At 44.0% G+C, this 21,062-nt stretch overlaps 3 protein-coding genes across 5 annotated transcripts in view; 1 reads left to right on the top strand and 2 right to left on the bottom strand.

Annotated features, from left to right (window-relative positions):
• The window catches only part of LOC139556054 (translocating chain-associated membrane protein 2-like), a 19,533-nt gene extending 17,697 nt beyond the window's left edge, over nucleotides 1-1,836 (top strand). The window contains exons 10-11 of the mRNA XM_071369543.1: nucleotides 626-783; nucleotides 881-1,836. Coding sequence (XP_071225644.1) covers nucleotides 626-783; nucleotides 881-957 — 235 coding nt within the window. The 3' untranslated portion in view covers nucleotides 958-1,836. The remainder of the gene's footprint in view (nucleotides 1-625; nucleotides 784-880) is intronic.
• A 1,193-nt stretch (nucleotides 1,837-3,029) lies between these two features.
• efhc1 (EF-hand domain (C-terminal) containing 1) lies at nucleotides 3,030-18,028 on the bottom strand. Of its 2 annotated transcripts, none has more exons than XM_071369513.1 (11): nucleotides 17,806-18,028; nucleotides 16,728-16,949; nucleotides 16,359-16,508; nucleotides 12,649-12,786; nucleotides 10,265-10,414; nucleotides 8,938-9,130; nucleotides 6,068-6,294; nucleotides 5,699-5,836; nucleotides 5,231-5,444; nucleotides 4,706-4,864; nucleotides 3,030-3,353 (listed from the first exon to the last, which is right to left on the bottom strand). In XM_071369513.1, the coding sequence occupies exons 1-11, from the start codon at nucleotides 17,866-17,868 to the stop codon at nucleotides 3,322-3,324; spliced, it is 1,686 nt and encodes a 561-aa protein (XP_071225614.1). In that variant the 5' UTR covers nucleotides 17,869-18,028; the 3' UTR covers nucleotides 3,030-3,321. The 2 variants fall into 2 exon arrangements, with proteins under 2 accessions (XP_071225614.1, XP_071225615.1); XM_071369514.1 differs by having other exon boundaries at nucleotides 16,728-16,946.
• Nucleotides 18,029-18,204: 176 nt separating this feature from the next.
• The window catches only part of LOC139556035 (protein eva-1 homolog A-like), a 167,842-nt gene continuing 164,984 nt past the window's right edge, over nucleotides 18,205-21,062 (bottom strand). For both annotated transcript variants that reach the window (XM_071369511.1, XM_071369512.1), the window contains one exon: nucleotides 18,205-21,001. In XM_071369511.1, coding sequence (XP_071225612.1) covers nucleotides 20,622-21,001 — 380 coding nt within the window. In that variant the 3' untranslated portion in view covers nucleotides 18,205-20,621. The remainder of the gene's footprint in view (nucleotides 21,002-21,062) is intronic.

The following is a 21,062-nucleotide window of genomic DNA, read 5'->3' as shown; positions in this document are numbered from 1 at the left end:
TTACACACACCAGTATTTCTACTTGCACATCATCATCTGCACATCTATCACTCCAGTGTTAATTGCTAAATTGTAATTACTTCGCCACTATGGCCTATTTATTGCCTTACCTCCTCACGCCATTTGCACACACTGTATATAGATTTTTCTATTGTGTTATTGACTGTACGTTTGTTTATCATATGTGTAACTCTTTGTTGTTGTTTTTGTCGCACTGCCTTGCTTTATCTTGGCCAGGTCGCAGTTGTAAATGAGAACTTGTTCTCAACTGACCAACCTGGTTAAATAAAAAATAAATACAAAACACGTAAGTGTGAGCACTCACACACAAACACACTCCCTTTCCCTCCCTCCCTCCCTGCCTCCCTCCCTCCCCCCATCCCTCCCTCCCTCTCTCTCTCCCTCCCCCTTTCTCCCTCCACCTCCCTCCCCCTTTTCTGCCTCCACCTCCCTCCCCCTTTTCTCTCTCTCCCTCCCTCCCCTTTCTCTCTCTCCCTCCCTCCCTCCCCTTTCTCTCCCTCCCCCCCTCTCTCCCTCCCCCCTTTCTCCCGCCACCTCCCTCCCCCTTTCTCTCCCTCCCCCCTTTCTCTCCCTCCCTCCCCCCTTTCTCCCCCCCTCTCTATAGGATGCCTATGTTGTTGCTGGTGAGTTTGACCCAGTCCTGGCTCCTGTGGAAGTTTATCCGTTTCCAGCTGAAGCGGTGGCGAGAGTTCAGACATGAACAGGTCGCTAGGAAGAGGGCCGCCGCCAAGCAAACCCCCCGACCGCTGAAGAGAGACTCCAGTGAGTGGACACACACGCGCTTTAATAGTACGAGTTGAAGACATTCTATTACAGCAAGTGTATTTAGGTTTGTTAATGTGTGAATGCCCTCCTCCAGTTGGCCACCATGAAAACGGCGCAATAAAAGCTGAGAACGGAGCCTCTCCTCGACCCAAGAAGATCAAGGCCCCCTAATGGCTCCACCCATCATGGCTGCCTGAACAGTGACCCTGACTATATGGCTTATCAATCAGAGGAACAAGAAACTGGTCTTACACCATTCATCCTCTTCCTGTTTTGCGTATTTTCTGGAGGTGATGTGGGGGCTGCGTCTGTCGCCATGGCCACAACAAGGCTTAAAAAATGCAATTCCAAAACCAAACCCCCCTCGAGCCCTGAACAGACATTTACTCTCATATCAGTATTTTTTTATACAACTGTCTGCTATGGACACTGGTTTTGATCTCCATGTATACTGAACGATGTATGTTATTTGTGGCACACTGTATACTGTAATATTGAATGTGTTGATGCCTGTTCCTTGTGCGTTAAGAACTGTACTGGTCTGGGGTTTGTCCAGATGCAGCTGTTTTTTACCTCTGCTGTTGAATGAGTCGCCTTCACTTTTGTTTTTAGCACGAGTCGTATTCATTAGGCACCAAACGGAAGAAAACTGACTGAAACGTGGACGGACTAGAAGAAACACTCATTTTCGGTTTCCTTTGCAAAATGTTTTGTGCCCTAATAAACACGACCCTGGTTACTTGGTGCAGGATGTTGCTGGTTCTACGCTGGTCCTAAAGGGATATCAGAGCGTGCTGGCTTTGCTACCCAATCAGTGACGGGCGGGACCAAGTTGAGATTGGACCAATTATAGGGTTCTGGTTACTCCTTGGCCCCTCCCTCTGGGCCATGGTCGGTGTGGCTCGGACCGTGCTGTGGTCACTACACAAACATCCTGATGACCACCATGTATGTTGGATAATACTGCATGCTATTCCATTGTTTTGAGTTTTTCTATTTTTACTTTATTAAATAATGCATTGTTCTCAAATGCTGAGGTTTGAACAGTTATTTTTGTCTATTTCATTATTACCATGATGGAAATCGGTTTTGTATGTGTTAAAACGTACTGAATGTTTCCAAGTCATTTTACTCTGACCATAGCCACAATGTAGGAAGTATTGCAGGCCCAAAGGGGCTGTGTCTGAACGTTACTAGCTGTCAATACCCTACTTCCTCCCTTCTTGATTCCTATCATAGCTCATTGGAGGGACCTTGGATGCTCTCTTCCAATGCACTTTGACAGGAATTGAGGAAACCAGGACGGAGGAAGCATGGATTTGGGTCATTGTAGTCTTGCATGCCAGCCAGCCTCTTTCCCTGTAGGCAGCTTTGTGTGAGCCAGGGCCTGTCTCCGTAGAGTGAGTACACCCCCTGGACAGGTGGCACAAAAAAGGACTTAGGAAAATTGCAATTGGCTCAGAACAGGGCAGCACGGCTGGTCCTTGCATGTACACAGAGAGCGGATAATGTAAATCTCTCCTGGCTCAAAGTGGAGGAGGGATTGACTTCATCACTACTTGTATTTATGAGAGGTGTTGACATGTTGAATGCACCGAGCTGTCTGTCTAAACTACTGGCACACAGCTCGGACACCCATGCATACCCCACAAGGCATGCCACAAGAGGTCTCTTCACAGTCCCCAAATAGACTATAGGCGGCGCACGGTACTACATGGAACTATTCCACATCATGGAACTGATGCAAGCAGTAAAATTTGATTAAAAAAAACACCTTATGGAACAGCGGGGACTGAAGCAACACAAACATAGGCGCACACACAATAACATACACACACACACACATGGATTTAGTACTGTAGATATGTGGTGGAGTAGGGGCCTGAGGGCACACTGTGTTGTGAATGCATTGTAATGTTTTTAAAATCGTATGAACTGCCTTCATTTTGCTGGACTCCAGGAAGAGTAGCTGCTGCTTTGGCAGGAACTAATGGGGATCCATAATAAACTCCAGGAAGAGTAGCTGCTGCTTTGTCAGGAACTAATGGGGATCCATAACAAATACCACACCTGCTATGCAAGTGTTTTAATGTCAACAATTTCCAAACGGTTAAGTGTTCTCTGTGTGTAATTACAACTAATTGGGGCTTTTTAGCCTAAAAGCCAGCACTCTGTTGTGGAGACAAGTCAGACAGACAGATGGTCTAGCCACCACAGAGGACTGAGAGAAGAACACAGCCTAATGAAGTGTTGAAGAGGTATTCTTTATTACAAGGTCATCCATTTTGTCTCAATCTGTATATATTTAACCTTAAACATTGTTCTGTTGGTGAGCCCTAGAGGGCAGAATGAAATGTTTAATTCTGTCCAGTAGGTGTCAGCCCACTTACAGAGACAGGCATGAGGTCCAGTGTTTTCAGAATCACATTTATTTATCATGAGGAACATAGAGCAAGGGTGTGCCTAGGCTTTGGTTTCATAATCGGAGGTGGTTCGGAGGGAAGAGGTTCTGTAGGGGAGTAACACTTCCTCTCATCAAGAAGAGGCTTCCGCTCTTTCAATGTCCTCTGAGGAAAGAAGGGAGGAGAGGACTCAGTATACTGTTAGAGGGGGGATGGTTTATACTGTACACTATATATACACAAAAGTATGTGGACACCCCTTCAATGAGTGGATTTGGCTATTTCAGCCACACCCGTTGCTGACAGGTGTATAAAATCTAGCACAAAGCCTTGCAATCTGGCAGAGTCGAATGGCCTTACTGAAGAGCTCAGTGACTTTCAGTCAGTTGGTCAAATTTCTGCCCTGCTAGAGCTGCCCCAGTCAGCTGGAAGTGCTGTTATTGTGAAGTGGAAACGCCTAGGAGCAACAACGGCTCAGCTACAAAGTGGTAGGCCACACAAGCTCACAGAAACGGGACTGCTGAGTCCTGAAGTGTGTAGCTCGTAAAAATTGTCTGTCCTCGGTTGCAACACTCACTACAGAGTTCCAAACTGCCTCTGGAAGCAACGTCAGGCACAAGAACTGCTCGTCTGGAGCTTCATGAAATGGGTTTCCATGGCCGAGCAGCCGCACACAAGCCTAAGATCACCACGCGCAATGCCAAGCGTCGGCTGGAGGGGTGTAAGCACGCCACCATTGGACTCTGGAGCAGTGGAAACAAGTTCTCTGGAGTGATGAATCACGATTCACCATCTGGCAGTCCGACTGACAAATCTGGGTTTGGCGGATCCAAGGAGAAGGCTACCTGCCCTGATGCATAGTGCCAACTGTAAAGTTTGGTGGAGGAGGAATAATGGTCTGAGGCTGTTTTTCAGGTTCGGCCTAGACCCCTTAGTTCCAGTGACGGGAAATCTTAATGCTACAGCATACAATGACATTCTAGACAATTCTGTGCTTCCAACTTTGTGGCAAAGGTTTGGGGAAGGCCCTTTCCTGTTTCAGCATGACAATGCCCCCGTGCACAAAGCGAGGTCCATACAGAAATGGTTTGTCGAGATCGGTGTGGAAGAACATGACCTCAACCCCATCGAACACCTTTGTGATGAATTGGAACGCCGACTGCAAGCCAGGCCTAATCGCCCAACATCAGTGCCTGACCTTACCAATGCTCTTGTGGCTGAATGGGAGCAAGTCCCTGCAGCAATGTTCCATCATCTAGTGGAAAGCCTTCCCAGAAGAGTGGAGACTGTTATAGCAGCAAAGGGGGGGACCAACTCCATATTAATAGCCATGATTTTGGAATGAGATGTTCGACAAGCAGGTGTCCACATACTTTTGGTCATGTAGTGTATACAGCGTTTACCATGAATGCAGTCTCCTCTAATGCGGGAACATTGCCGTTAAATTTCAATTGCGCTGTTGAATAGAGCCCTTTGTGTGTCACCATGGCAACAACTGTGGACACTTATGTCCTTACCTGACTGCGGGTCGGTGTGGGGGTCCACCTCCTGGTCAACCATGCCCAGCCTCTGTCTCAGGGAGTTCAGGGTGCGAGAGGGGAGTTGATCCGAGATGGACTCCAGGTACTTCAGCACGTAGTGGTCAGCATCGGTCAGCACAAAGCGGTGTCTGAAAACTGAGGGAGGGAAAAGGGCCCATAAGAGTGGGGATATCAATGTTGGATGGTTGTATTTTAAATTTGAAATTCGAGCCTGAGACACTCATGCACTGAGGCAACAGGGACTATAGAACAATATCACTGCTCTTCACCAGTGAAATACATGTGTTTCTGGTTGGAAGAAGGTTATGATCCAAATGGACTGAAATGTCAACGAGGCTAGAATTAAACCTGGTCTCAGATCTGCCACATCAATGACTATAGGAGTTGGCAAGACAGCACAAACAGATCTGGGACTAGACTAAACTTTATAGGAGCTACACTACATCTCCTCCAAGCTGAAACATCTCTGTGAACAGAACAGTACAACACTAGGAAGCGTACCCTCCACGGTGTCTCCGATGGCAAAGTCGGCCGGGCCATAGAACTCGGGCTTGTCCACGGTGCAGCCCGGCTTGGGGATGCGTGTCTTTTCCAGGAACTGGCCGCTGATGATGCCGGAGTTGCGCGTGGACTTCTCGAAGATGCTGATCATATCACTGGACAGGAAGTAGGAGAAGATGAAGCGGCGGCCCTCGTCCTGGGGATTCTGGGAGTCCTGTGATAGAGCGAGACGGGGTGGAAGAAAATCAAGATGGTGATTGGTTACACTCAAAGGGTGACTGTGAGATGTCATAACTAGCATGTAAACATGTTTCTTAGTGGTTGTCATGGCCTACCGGGGTTCAGTTTCAAACTCTTGACCAGTGATACTAATACCAGTCTGAGTAGTATGAAACGGGTATTACAGCAACCCAGCTTCCCAGAGCCCCAGGTAGACCTCTTTCTCCTAACCCCCCTCCAGCCCCTCACCATCCTGGCAGCGTAGCGCAGAACTTTGTGGTCATTCTCCAGCATCTTCATCAGATTCTTCTTAGGGGGCTCAGGGATCAGAGACAGGCAATTCTGAAGGGAGTCCTCCAGTGAACCAAAACCATTGTAGGGAGGAACCTGTAGAGGGCATATAGGAGAGGTGAGGCGATGTATGTGACACAGAAACAGGCAACCTCTCATACAACTGGGACTGATGGACAAATGAACAGATAGAACCCACAACCCACGAGGGAGAGGATATGGGGTGTAGAAGTAGGCATGGGCAGAAAAAAAACACCATCCCTTCCACCCACCCACCCACCCACCAACCCTCCCTAACTCCACCAATCCAGTCCTCTGCCCTTTCACCTCATGCCTGTCGTGCAGCTCTGTGCTCTTCTTGACCACAGGTTTGGGTTTGAGCTCCAGGTCGGGGTGGTTCTTCTGGTAGTAGGTCTTGGTGAACTCGTCACAGTCGTAGAGCAGGAAGCGCCGGCCCATCAGCTGCAGCGTCTCGCCCACCTGGAAGTCCTTGGGCGAGTAGTACTGGTGCACCTCCTGGGGGGACACCTCCAGTACACAGCTAGGGAAGGGCTCTGGAGAGGGGAGGAAGGACAGGGGGACTGTTGTATAGTAATTAAACACATGGAGACTGTTGTATAGTCATTAGTAGGACATGGGGACTGTTGTATAGTCATTAGAAGGACATGGGGACTGTTGTATAGTCATTAGAAGGACATGGGGACTGTTGTATAGTCATTAGAAGGACATGGGGACTGTTGTATAGTCATTAGAAGGACATGGGGACTGTTGTATAGTAATTAAACACATGGGAACTGTTGTATAGTAATTAAACACATGGAGACTGTTGTATAGTCATTAGAAGGACACGGGGACTGTTGTATAGTCATTAGGAGGACATGTAGACTGTTGTATAGTCATTAGAAGGACACGGGGACTGTTGTATAGTCATTAGGAGGACATGGAGACTGTTGTATAGTCATTAGAAGGACATGGGGACTGTTGTATAGTCATTAGAAGGACATGTAGACTGTTGTATAGTCATTAGGAGGACATGTAGACTGTTGTATAGTCATTAGAAGGACATGGGGACTGTTGTATAGTCATTAAAAGGACACGGGGACTGTTGTATAGTCATTAGAAGGACACGGGGACTGTTGTATAGTCATTAGAAGGACACGGGGACTGTTGTATAGTCATTAGGAGGACATGTAGACTGTTGTATAGTCATTAGAAGGACACGGGGACTGTTGTATAGTCATTAGAAGGACATGGGGACTGTTGTATAGTCATTAGAAGGACACGGGGACTGTTGTATAGTCATTAGAAGGACACGGAGACTGTTGTATAGTCTTTAGGAGGACACGTAGACTGTTGTATAGTCTTTAGGAGGACATGTAGACTGTTGTATAGTCTTTAGGAGGACATGTAGACTGTTGTATAGTCTTTAGGAGGACATGTAGACTGTTGTATAGTCTTTAGGAGGACATGTAGACTGTTGTATAGTCATTAGAAGGACATGTAGACTGTTGTATAGTCATTAGAAGGACATGTAGACTGTTGTATAGTCATTAGAAGGACATGTAGACTGTTGTATAGTCATTAGAAACACGGTTGATAGCTGGAGTGCTGCAGAGATGGTTGTCCTTCTTGAAGGTTCTCCCATCTCCACAGAGGAACTCTAGAGCTCTGTCAGAGTGACCATCGGGTTCTTGGTCACCTCCCTGACCAAGGCCCTTCTCCCCCGGTTGCTTAATTTTGCAGAGCGGCCAGCTCTAGGAAGATTCTTGGTGGTTCCAAACTTAATTTAAGAATGAGGGAGGCCACTGTTGTCTTGGGAACTTTCAATGCTGCAGAAATGTTTTGGTACCTTTCCCCAGATATGTCTTGACACAATCCTGTGTTGAAGCTCTACGGACAATTCCTTCGACCTCATGGTTTGGTTTTTGCTCTGATATGCACTGTCAACTGTGGGACCTTATATAGCCTTTCCAAATCATGTCCAATCAATTGAATTTACCACAGGTGGACTCCAATCAAGTCGTAGAAACATCTCAAGGATTATCAATGGAAACAGGATGAACCTGAGCTCAATTTCGAGTCTTATAGCAAAGGGTCTGAATACAGTAAAGTATTTCTGTTTTTACTTTTTATAACTTTGCAAAAATGTCTAAACCTGTTTTCGCTTTGTCATTATGTGTAGATTGCTGAGGATTTTGTATTTATTTAATCCATTTTAGAATAAGGCTGTAACGTAACAAAATGTGGAAAAAGTCAAGGGGTCTGAATACTAATATATAATGTATTATAATATATACACTACCATTCTAAAGTTTGGGGTCACTTAGAAATGACCTTGTTTTTGAAAGAACAGTTTCTTTAATCGGCACAACAGTTTTCAGCTGTGCTAACATACTTGCAAAAGGGTTTTCTAATGATCAATTAGCCTTTTAAATGTATAAACTTGGATTAGCTAACACAACCGTGCCATTGGAACACAGGAATCCTCTGTATGCCTATGTAGATATTCCATGAAAAATCAGCCGTTTCCAACTACAATAGTCATTTACAACATTAACAATGTCTACACTGTATTTCTGACCAACTTGATGTTATTTTAATGGACAAAAAATGTGTTTCTTTAAAAAACAAGTAAATGTCTAATTGACCCCAAACTTTTGAACGGTAGTATATATATATATATATATATATATATATATATATATATATATATATATATATATATATAGTACCAGTCAAAAGTTTGGACACACCTACTCATTCAAGGGTTTTTCTTTATTTGTACTATTTTCTGCATTGTAGAATAATAGTGAAGACATAAAAACTATGAAATAACACATATGGAATCATGTAGTAACCAAAAAAGTGTTAAACAAATCAAAATATATTTTATATTCTTCAAAGTAGCCACCCTTTGCCTTGATGACAGCTTTGCACACTTGTAGCATTCTCTCAACCAGCTTCATGAGGAATGCTTTTCCAACAGTCTTGAAGGAGTTTCCACATATGCTGAGCACTTGTTGGCTGCTTTTCCTTCACTAGAAAAATGCTCGACGACAACAGGCCTTACCTGTTTTGATGTTCTTAGGCTGCAAGGGAAGGGGTCCCAGCCACTGTTGGGCTCTCCCAGAATTAACCCGGATAGATCACTACACAGAGAAACTAGTGCCGATAGTTACAATAACTGAGAGACTTACTGCAGGCTGGTTTGATGTTCTTGGGCAGCCTCTGTCTGCGTAGCAGCACAGGGAAGGGGTCCCGGCCACTGTTGGGCTCATGGACCTCTCGGATCTCCACTGAGTCATCCACTAGATAGTACTGGATTGTCACAGGCCTGGCCTCCCCGTACAGAGTGTCAGTGTGGTCCCACAGCGCAAAGAAACGCAGCACCTATTGATACAGATGGCCAAAGGTCAAAGGTTATAGAGAGAATAAGATCCTGCTGAGGTCATGTTTAGCCATATAAATAGTTACGTGTGTTTAAACGCATACTAAATCCTTTGAGTCCTTTGCTTAGACTGATATGAATACAAATCGTGGTAAAATGGTACATGACTAATCTATAGGAACATTATACTTTCAGTGAGCTCCAAAGGTATTGGGACAGTGACCCATTTGTTGTTGTTTTGAAATGATACAATGACTATGAGGTTGAAGTGTAGACTGTCATATTTAATTGGAGGGTATATCGGATATCGGACCAACCCCTCTTTTACGCTGCTGCTACTCTCTGTTCATCAAATATGCATAGTCACTTTAACCATACCTACATGTACATACTACCTCAATAAGCCTGACTAACCGGTGTCTGTATATAGCCTTGCTACTCTTATTTTCAAATGTATTTTTACTGTTGTTTAATTTCTTTACTTACACACGCACCTTTTACACACTATTGGTTAGAGCCTTTAAGTAAGCATTTCACTGTAGTATTCGGTGCACGTGACAAAAACTTTGATTTGATAAACTTTTATAAATTACAGTACTTTTGTACATAGTCCCCCATTTTACTGGACCAAAAGTATTGGGACAAATTCCCTACTGTGTATTAAAGTAGTCAAAGTTTGGTATTTGGTCCCATACTCCTAGCACACAATGATTACATCAAGCTTGTGACTCTACAAACTTGTTGGATGGATTTGCTGTTTGTTTAGGTTCTGTTTCAGCTAATTTTGTGCCCAATAGATGGATCAAAATGCCCTCAAATTAAAGCTGACAGTCTGTACTTTAACCTCATAGTCGTTGTATTATTTCCAATCCAAAGTGCTGGAGTACAGAGCCAAAACAACAAAGCATTTGTCACTGTCCCAAGACTTTTAGAGGTCACTGTATATCAATGTAATGCCAATGCTGGAGATCAAATATATTCAGCAAAAGATTTGATGAAGTGCATGGGAGCATTGAATGCAGGGCTGACATAGGAGACGAGTGTCAGATAATGACATCGTGCCTCATATCGACCAATAGATAATATCCGTATGGGAGGCATGTAGTAGTCAGGGCAACTAAGTACAGCCCGCTCACCTTGCGGTCCATGGTGAGGAACTGCTTGAGGCGGTCGAAGACAGATGGGGTGATGAAGGAGCGTCCAGCCTGGGTGCGCCGCTGGATGTACGGGTCGACCGGGGTCGGCTCAGGGTCGTTCAAAACCAGACCCTCGCTCTCCATGAAGTCCTGACCACATGAGACACAGTACAGAGTATCTACTCTAGCATAGATACAGATAATAAACATACCACAGAGCTGGAAGTATTCAACATAGAACATGGAAATAACATGAAAAGTAAATAAAATAAAAAAGTGCATTTGACAACACAGTGAGGAAAACAAGTCTGTGTGTGTGATGTGTGTGTCTAACTGACTATGTGTCACAGTGAGTGAGATGTGTGTTTACCTACAGAACCAATCAAAAGTTTGGACACACCTACTCATTCAAGGTTTTTTCTTTATTTTAAATATTTTCTACATTGTAGAATAATAGTGAAGACTTAAACTATGAAATAACACATATGGAATCATGTAGTAACCAAAAAAGTGTTAAACAAATCAAAATATATTTTATGTTTGAGATCCTTCAAAGTAGCCACCCTTTGCCTTGATGACAGCTTTGCACACTCTTGGCATTCTCTCAACCAGCTTCACCTAGAATGCTTTTCCAACAGTCTTGAAGGAGTTCCCTACAGTACATATGCTGAGCACTTGTTGGCTGCTTTCCTTCACTCTGCGGTCCAACTCATCCCAAACCATCTCAATTTGGTTGGGGTCGGTTGATTGTGGAGGCCAGGTTATCTGATGCACCACTCATCACTCTCCTTCTTGGTCAAATAGCCCTTACACAGCCTGGAGGTCTGTTGGGTCATTGTCCTGTTGAAAAACAAATTATAGTCCCACTAAGCGCAAACCAGATGGGATGGAGTATCACTGCAGAATGCTGTGGTAGCCATGTTGGTTAAGTGTGCCTTAAATTCTAAATAAATCACTGACAGTGTCACCAGCAAAGCACCCGCAAATCATCACACCTCCTCCTCCATGCTTCACGGTGGGAACCACACATGCAGAGATCATCCGTTCACCTACTCTGCATCTCACAAAGACACCGTTTTTGGTTGGAACCAAAAATCAAAAATGTTGACTCATCAGACCAAAGGACAGATTTCCACCAGTCTAATGTCCATTGCTCATGTTTCTTGGCTCAAGCAAGTCTCTTACATTTACATTTAAGTCATTTAGCAGACGCTCTTATCCAGAGCGACTTCTTATTGGTGTCCTTTAGTAGTGGTTTCTTGGCAGCAATTCAACCACAAAGGCCCGATTTACACTGTCCCCTCTGAACAGTTGTTGAGATGTGTCTGTTACTTGAACTCTGTGAAGCACTTATTTGGGCTACAATCTGAGGCTGGTAACTCTAATGAACTTATCCTCTGCAGCAAAGGTAACTCTGGGTCTTCCTTTCCTGTGGCGGTCCTCATGAGAGCCAGTTTCATCATAGCGCTTGATGGTTTTTGCGACTGCACTTGAAGAAACTTTCAAAGTTCTTGAAATGTTCTGTATTGACTGCCCTTCATGTCTTAAAGTAATGATGGACTGTCATTTCTCTTTGCTAATTTCAGCTGTTCTTGCCATAATATGGACTTGGTCTTTTCCCAAATAGGGCTATCTTCTGTATACCACCCCCTTGTCACAACACAACTGATTGGTTCAAACGCATTAAAAAGGAAAGAAATTCCACAAATTAACTTTTAACAAGGCACACTTGTTAATTGAAATTCCTTCCAGGTGAGTACCTCATGAATCTGGTTGAGAGAATGCCAAGAGTGTGCAAAGCTAACCGGTGCCTGTATATAGCCTTGCTACTGTTATTTTTCACTGTCTTTTTACTGTTGTTTTTATTTCTTTACTTACCTATTGTTCACCTAATACCTTTTTTGCACTGTTGGTTAGTAAGTAAGCATTTCACTGTAAGGTCTACACCTGTTGTATTCAGCATTTCACTGTAAGGTCTACACCTGTTGTATTCAGCATTTCACTGTAAGGTCTACACCTGTTGTATTCAGCATTTCACTGTAAGGTCTACACCTGTTGTATTCAGCATTTCACTGTAAGGTTTATACACCTTACAACTTTGATTTGACTCTGTCATGAAGGCAAAGGGTGGTTACTTTGAAGAATCTGAAATATAAAATATATTTTGATTTGTTTAAGACTTGTTTGGTTACTACATGATTCCATGGGTGTTATCTCAAAGTTTTGATGTCTTCACTATTATTATACAATGTAGATAATAGTAATAATAAAGAAAAACCCTTGAATGAGTAGGTGTGTCCAAACTTTTGACTGGTACTGTGTTGGTATCCTAGTGTGTGATAGATAATGGATGTGATGTGTGAGTGTGTATCGTATCTATTTACCTGTGTGTAGCTGTCACAGTGTGTGACGCGGTAGACGGTGCCGTACACTACCAGGTCCATGCCCACGTTGAGATCTTTCCAGTGGTAGTGGTCACCGCGGTCGTTCTTGGGCAGCCTCTGGCGCTTGATCAACTTGCCCTGCGGTCGAGGAAGAAAGGATTCACACATCAGAAATAGACTCAGTCATATCTCCTAGCAATTTTGTCCTAGAAGAAAAACCCCAACCATCTTCTAAAATCATTATTTAGAATGTTGCAGTGCGTTAGTTCACAGAGCAGCTGTCTTTACTAGAGGAAATTGTCGCCCTAAGTACAAATTAAAGTTAAAGTGGAACTTACAGCGTTTTAACCACGTTGCAGATATGAAACGATAATATCAGTCAAAAATATCAAATTCCCAGTTTATGCTACAAAAGCAACTTTATAAGAGGTTTTAAAAATAGGTTCTATTTGACTCAACGTTCCATGACGTACACTAAGTTATTTTGGGCAGAATAGATGGATGCAGTGCAATGCATGATTAATATAACTCACCAATACATTTCTTGGTAGTCCAAAACATATTGCTATCAGGTTGTAAATCACAGCTGGCCTGGTACATAGTTTGCTTCCTCCATTCGGGATGCACTGTTTCAGTATTTTCGACAAAAACGGACGAATGTAACTAAGGCTGGGAATGTCAAAACAATCAAGGGCAATGATCACAAGTCAGTCATCACATGGCTAATAGGCTAGCGTATCTATTAATATAGCAACAAGCTAAAAACACAGAGCCTAACATTAGCTAGATATATAGCTAACTAGCTGCTAGGAGGATGTCATTGGAAGTGGGTGAGTGGTTGACTTTCCCCTCATATCGTTTTTTGGTGGCTATACACAGCTAGAGATGTATGTGTCATTTGGTTAGCTAGCAAGAACTTGTCCAGTTAGCATATCTCTTGTGTTCGCAAATTCAATCTGGCGCTCTATCTTTCTATCTACGATTTCAGAGCTCTCTCATCTGTGTGACAGAGCACAGAATAACTGATACATTTACAAACGCGCAACACCTGCTGAATATGACCGGTGTCAGTAAACACAGGCAAAAAAAGTAATAGTTAAGTCAAGTACACTCTAAATAACATGTAAACAGCCAGCAGCTCTGCTAGGGCAAGTAAAATCATCAGAGTGAGGTGTTCTCTCATTTGTGTCTGGAAGTAGCTAGCTAGCAAGCTAGCCAACTTTAGCCAGTTAGCTTTGGGTGCTTGGTTGGGACAAGCGTGCATTGTTGGCAGGCAAGCTGCAGAAGGACGAGTAGACTACAATTCCCCATCGTTTATCAGTGCAATTTTGATGGCCAACTAACTGAAAAAGTTTGAGAAGGTTTATCTAATGTTCCTTTGTCAGATTTTAGCTCATCTTGCTCTGGCTAGCATTAGTTGTTGACCTTGTTGTTGTTGAGGTGCATAACTGAGGGCAAGAGAGCCTACCTTTTCATGGTTGTTTGATCAATTGGACTGTAAAGTTCCCAAATGTAAGATGACTCCTGTGGTGTTTACATATTTGCAGAAATCCATTCAGGTGTATTTTGCGTCTTTTGGCGAATGCATTCTAATGATCTAAAGTTGCGCTGTTGCATCTGCCTGTAAACACACAGTCCAGTTCAAAGTGAATGATGGCAGGCCCATCTGCCTGTAAACACACAGTCCAGTTCAAAGTGAATGATGGCAGGCCCATCTGCCTGTAAACACACAGTCCAGTTCAAAGTGAATGATGGCAGACCCATCTGCCTGTAAACACACAGTCCAGTTCCAAAGTGAATGATGGCAGGCCCATCTGCCTGTAAACACACAGTCCAGTTCAAAGTGAATGATGGCAGGCCCATCTGCCTGTAAACACACAGTCCAGTTCCAAATGAATGATGGCAGGCCCATCTGCCTGTAAACACACAGTCCAATACAAAGTGAATGATGGCAGGCCCATCTGCCTGTAAACACACAGTCCAGTTCAAAGTGAATGATGGCAGGCCCATCTGCCTGTAAACACACAGTCCAGTTCCAAAGTGAATGATGGCAGACCCATCTGCCTGTAAACACACAGTCCAATACAAAGTGAATGATGGCAGGCCCATCTGCCTGTAAACACACAGTCCAATACAAAGTGAATGATGGCAGGCCCATCTGCCTGTAAACACACAGTCCAGTTCCAAAGTGAATGATGGCAGACCCATCTGCCTGTAAACACACAGTCCAATACAAAGTGAATGATGGCAGGCCCATCTGCCTGTAAACACACAGTCCAGTTCAAAGTGAATGATGGCAGGCCCTACTGCCTGTAAACACAGTCCAGTTCAAAGTGAATGATGGCAGGCCCATCTGCCTGTAAACACACAGTCCAATACAAAGTGAATGATGGCAGACCCATCTGCCTGTAAACACACAGTCCAATACAAAGTGAATGATGGCAGGCCCATCTGCCTGTAAACACACAGTCCAGGTCAAAGTAATGATGGCAGGCCCATCTGCCTGTAAACACACAGTCCAGTTCAAAGTGAATGATGGCAGGCCCATCTGCCTGTAAACACACAGTCCAGTTCCAAATGAATGATGGCAGGCCCATCTGCCTGTAAACACACAGTCCAATACAAAGTGAATGATGGCAGACCCATCTGCCTGTAAACACACAGTCCAGTTCAAAGTGAATGATGGCAGACCCATCTGCCTGTAAACACACAGTCCAGTTCAAAGTGAATGATGGCAGACCCATCTGCCTGTAAACACACAGTCCAGTTCAGAGTGAATGATGGCAGGCCCAACTGCCTGTAAACACACAGTCCAGTTCATAGTGAATGATGGCAGACCCATCTGCCTGTAAACACACAGTCCAGTTCAGTGTGAATGATGGCAGGTCCTACTGCCTGTAAACACACAGTCCAGTTCATAGTGAATGATGGCAGGCCCATCTGCCTGTAAACACACAGTCCAGTTCATAGTGAATGATGGCAGGCCCATCTGCCTGTAAACACACAGTCCAGTTCAAAGTGAATGATGGCAGGTCCTACTCCCTGTAAACACACAGTCCAATACAAAGTGAATGATGGCAGGCCTGTGTGCAAATGGCTTGTTTGTATAAAGGCCACTTTTACTTTTCTAGATGCAGAATTGAGAGCATCCTGTCGGGCTTTATCACTGCCTGGTATGGCAACTGCACTGCCCACAACCGCAGGGTGGTGCGGTCTGCACAGCGCATCACCGGGGGCAAACTACCTGCCATCCAGGACATCTACACCACCCGATGTCACAGGAAGGCCAAAAAGATAATCAAGGACAACAACCACCCGAGCCACTGCCTGTTCACCCCGCTATCATCCAGAAGGCGAGGTCAGTACAGGTGCATCAAAACTGGGACCGAGAGACTGAAAAACAGCTTCTGTCTCATCCTGGACAATGTTTTTATTCGGTTGTATTTACTGCAGTGTCTATTAATTAGTATAAAAGATATGGCTGCTGTTCCCACTCAATATTGCTATGGAATTTTCACAAATGTCTTAGTATACGTAATTCCCCAAAATTCTAAGAATTGATCAAAAGTTGAAAATTACCATATCTAAGTGCTCGCCTCTCAGAATCATTTTTTTAGGTGTCATATTCTTTCTGGGGGTATATATGAACAGATTTTAATAACTTTAAGTGGAAGCTAAGAGTCTTATCTCCTCTGATCTTCTTTGCCTACCTGTGGTATCCCAGAGTTCTCCACCACCGGTTCCATGATACACATGCTGTCGTCCTCCAGGTAGTAGTAAAGGACCACAGGGCGCACGCGGTAACCCTCCAGGGGCGAGTGCAGCACCTCCTGCTGGAAGTAGCCATAGAAGCGCAGCACCTGGAAGAGAGGAAATGGGAGTGGGTGAGGGGAGAGGGGAGGAGAGAGTGAAAAGGAGGAGAGGCGATGGAGGAGAGAGGGGAGAAGAGGGGTGAGAGGGAGAAAGCAAGGGGAGAGGACAGATCAGTGTATTCCTCTGCCTGGATACTGTTCTGTAAAAACTTCAGAAAATAATTATAGAATTTCATAGTTCCCCAGCCTGAGGCTATTGTAGCCTACCTTCTTGTCATAAGCGACATGAGCAGGGATGAAGTCCAGTGCCGGGCTGTAGTGGGTGGTGCCATAGGTGAGAGCAGACGTCTGATTGGAAAACTGGTTGATCTCACTCTGGGTCAGCTCACTGGACAGGAGAGGGGCTTGTCCGATGCCAACCTTGGGCCGGTGCGGCAGGGCATAGCCATTCTTATAGGACAGGGTTTGAGGACGATGGTGAGCTGACTTCTAGACAGAAATATATATTTTTTTTAAGTGTTAAGGGAGGTATCAAGGATGTGGTCAGTACAGCATAGATAATCAGGAAAATATACATTTTGGCTAGGTCAGATTAATAGGTCTGTTCATTGGCATAATGCACTACTCCTCCACTACTAAGGTAAGAATATAGTTGAAGAATCCACCATATGCCCTCGACCAGAACTAGTCCGTTTCTATGAATTGAGGATAAGCAGGAATTCACAGGTAAATCATCAGAAAAGCAGGGAAATCAAATCCCTTTATAAAAATGTAGTTTTGGGCTTTTACTTTGACCGTAATGGAATAGCTCGTCAAATGGAGGAGTCAAATAATATACTTGGTACGTTGACCTTAGCAGCAGAGGTAGACAGCTGAAATTGTTAGTTAGCTACATATGATTGAAGTTTTTTTTTATTAGCCTCACTGTTTAACTGAGTTACATTAGGCTACTTAACTGCAACGTGATACAAATTGCAGTGTAAAACCTGGGCAGTTTATTTCTGCAGTAGCTCGTTTCAAGTGTATCACGTTGCAGTTAAGTAGCCTAATGTAACTCAGTCAAACAGTGGGGCTAATTTAAAAAAACTTCAATTATATGTAGATAGCTAACAATTCGATTAACTAATTGACAAATTGCACTTTTATGCTAGCCATTTGTCATTTCACACTGCCTGAGCCACATTCCAAAACATGAGCTTGATGGATAATTGTTGCAATCGAACACCGACGGAAACTTTTGTAGCAAACTACTCAAGTGTAGCCCTTCAGCGTGATACATTTAAAAGTGAGATACATTGTTGCAGGTTTTTTTGACCTGGCTCAAAAAGAAACAAAACGACCTTACCGTAACATCCCGAAAGGTGTTTCCTGGCAAAAATGGCAAGCCATGTCCCGTGTTGATCGACATTGCTTGTAATACTCAAACGTTCAAATATGTATTTTGAACATAGAAATAATGGACAAATACTGAACAGAAACTATTAAGGTTTAGCTATCAGGCAATTAACATTATTTATAGTGTAACTGTGGTTTAAATTAGGCCGAGGTGACCAAGGAAACAGAGGATAGTATCAGTTGCCATGGGGAAATATAAACAAAACGTCACCCAAAGAAAATACGCGAAATTCGCATGTCTCGCCGACAGATGGCAGGCAATCTTCATGATACACCACAGCAATAATGTGAGTCAAATATTTGTGGTAGATTCACATAGGTACAAAATAAAACAACCAATGAGTCAAGATCTTATTTTCAACACAGTTTATTCCAAGCAAAGGAGTCATATTTTGGTCTCACCAGCTATTGCCATATTGTTTTGTCCCATTGAAACACAAAAGCTTTTTCAATATAAAACCATTTAAATGATTGCAGTAGAAGTTAAGATTATTCACTGCATTCTCAACTCCCCTCTCAGTCAAGAAAATCCCAAACTTCTTATGATAAACCATCATACCTATGGTTCAACCCAGTGCAACAGAACTGGATGAATATAACTTATTATTATATTAACAACATGGTCATTACAATAAACCTGACAGGTAGCCCTATGGTGTCCCATGAGGGACAACACTAGTCTTGCTGCCCACAGTAATAATTTGGAAGCTATTTCACTGGTAGACAATTGAAGAGATTGTATTCTGTACTGTACATACATTCCTACATGATAACAAGTGCAATGTATTTGAAAAAAATGTACATAGATTTTAGCCATTTCCTAGCTGATCCTAGATCTGTTTTACTGTCTTATCAAGTCTTATGGCCATTGGCATGACACAGCACAACATTATCTGGGACCTGCCTCACCATTTAAATGTGGACAACACACACACAAGCCAGTTTGACAAAGTGAGAAACATAACATGAGAAACATGGAAATAAACATGATTGGAATTGATTGTTTCATAAATTCATAATGATTGGTTGACTCAGGTGACTGGGGTTTTCTTTTCCACCAATATACATCCTTGTTGCCAGGTAAGGCACTGCACTGTGCATATTATAACATATAAAAAACAAGCTTATTAAATCACTTGACCTCTGAGTTTACATTGTATTTTTTTCTATATATATTTTTATGCTGACACATCTAGAGCATTGTACTGGGCCTGAATTCATAAAGTCTCAGAGTAAGAGTCCTGGTCTAGGATCAGTTTAGCCTTTTAGATCATAATGAACAAGATTACATGGACAGGGGGAGGGGTAACCTGATCCTAGATCAGCACTCATACTCTAACACTTGTTAAATACAGGCCCGGATCCCCTTCTTAGGAAGCAAATAGAAACGACCATACACAGAAACACTAGGGCCTCTGTGCAAAATGGCACCATATTCCCTATGTAGTGCACTACCTTTGACCAGAGCTCTAGCCAGACGTAGTGCACTATAAAACAAATAGGGTGCCATTTTGGACATACACCTAGGATTGCATCCCTGAGGTGCCAGACAAGCTTCAATCGCCACAGTATAAAAATATTTCATAATAATAACTGTAAAAAAAAAAATACACAATAACAAAAAAGACTTTTTTAAATATTATATAAAATACATTTCATAAAGGGTTTGAGATGAATTCCAAAAAAACACATTTTGGGTTCAAAGTTTAAAAGGCAGCGTCGGTTGAACGTGGTCATTTCCCTCTTAAGTGTTACGCTGTACATTTCACTGTAAGTGCTATGCCTCTCCGAAAACCATTCACCCATTTAAATACTGGAGGGTGAGTGAGCATGAAGCAAGCTGCCCAATTCTCAATATCCACTAGGCAACAGTGGAGTAACATTAGCAACTGTCCTTAAATCACCTTTCAGGCTTTACAGCCTAAGTATCCCAAGATCCTCCACTTCAGAAGGGTGTGAGGAGGTCAAATGTGAGGCTGTGCAGCTACACCTTACACCTTCAGCCTCCACCAATGACAGGCAGGCTCCGGTCGAGCTTACCATGCTGAGAAGGAGGAGCTTATTCTCACTGCAAAAACAGAGGTCTTTACTCTATACCAGGGCTGACCAACCCTCTTCCTGGAGATCTACCGTCCTGTGGGTTTTCAGTCCAACCCTCATCCTGGTGATCTACTGTCCTGTTGGTTTTCAGTCCAACCCTCTTCCTGGAGATCTACTGTCCTGTGGGTTTTCAGTCCAATCCTCTTCCTGGAGATCTACCGTCCTGTTGGTTTTCAGTCCAACCCTCTTCCTGGAGATCTACTGTCCTGTAGGTTTTCAGTCCAACCCTAATTTAACAAACCTGATTCTACTAATAAGCTGCTCAAAAAGACCTTAACTAGCTGAATCAGATACGCTAAATTAAGGTTGGACTGAAAACCAACAGGACAATAGATCTCCAGGAAGAGGATTGGACTGAAAACCAACAGGACAGTAGATCTCCAGGAAGAGGATTGGACTGAAAACCAACAGGACAGTAGATCTCCAGGATGAGGGTTGGGCAGCCCTGGTCTAGAGTACCCACATGGACACAGACAGACTGACAGAGGGAGATACCCAGACAGAGGGTTCCAAACCTTCGCAGGTCCCCGTCAGGTCATGGGGCCCCATTCCCAAACCCCAGAGGTCCATTTGTGGTCCTACACATCCCATCTCAAGTACTGCGCTCCAACCTTCACAGCCCCCCCCCCTTTCTAGATCTAGTAGAGGTTCCTTTACGGTCCTGCCTCAGTAGTAGCGGTTGAGGCTGCGTGTCCCGGGTATATCTGGCTGACCGTTCATCCAGATCTCTCGTATGATCCTCTCCCTCTCCTCCAGCCGCTGTGCACGCTCCAGCTCCTCCGCTGATGTGAACACATTCATGTTGAGAGTGCGCTCGAAGCGGCGGTGGCGGCGGGCCGACAGGTCTGACGTGGTGTCCGAGTCAGAGTCTCTGGAGTCGGACGAGGAGTCGGAGGGCCGCGGACGCTTCCTGGTGATGGTGCCGGGGCGACGGCGGGGTTGGCAGTCGGTGCGGCATGAGATCTGGACGACCAGAGCAAAGAGGGTAAAGAAGAGGCCCAGGCACACGCCACACAGGAAGTAGAGAGCTGCACGCTCTGGGTGGTCTGCAGACGGAGGAAGGGAGGGAGAGTGAGAGTGAGAGAGATTGAGAGAGAGTGAGAGAAC

The sequence above is a fragment of the Salvelinus alpinus genome, chromosome 27 (assembly GCF_045679555.1).
Source record: "Salvelinus alpinus chromosome 27, SLU_Salpinus.1, whole genome shotgun sequence".
NCBI lineage: Eukaryota > Metazoa > Chordata > Actinopteri > Salmoniformes > Salmonidae > Salvelinus > Salvelinus alpinus.
The sequence above is the reverse complement of the archived record's forward strand: the minus strand, read 5'-3'. Positions and strand labels throughout refer to the sequence as shown.

What these genes read in the sequence shown, in the direction of transcription:
- efhc1 (XM_071369513.1), bottom strand. Translation starts at nt 17,868, where the DNA reads ATGTCGATCAACACGGGACATGGCTTGCCATTTTTGCCAGGAAACACC. An exon ending in TCCTCACCATGGACCGCAAG is followed by an intron (nt 9,131 to 10,264) that starts GTGAGCGGGCTG and finishes CTGTATCAATAG; the next exon opens with GTGCTGCGTTTCTTTGCGCT. An exon ending in GAACATCAAACCAGCCTGCA is followed by an intron (nt 6,295 to 8,937) that starts GTAAGTCTCTCA and finishes TCCCCTCTCCAG; the next exon opens with AGCCCTTCCCTAGCTGTGTA.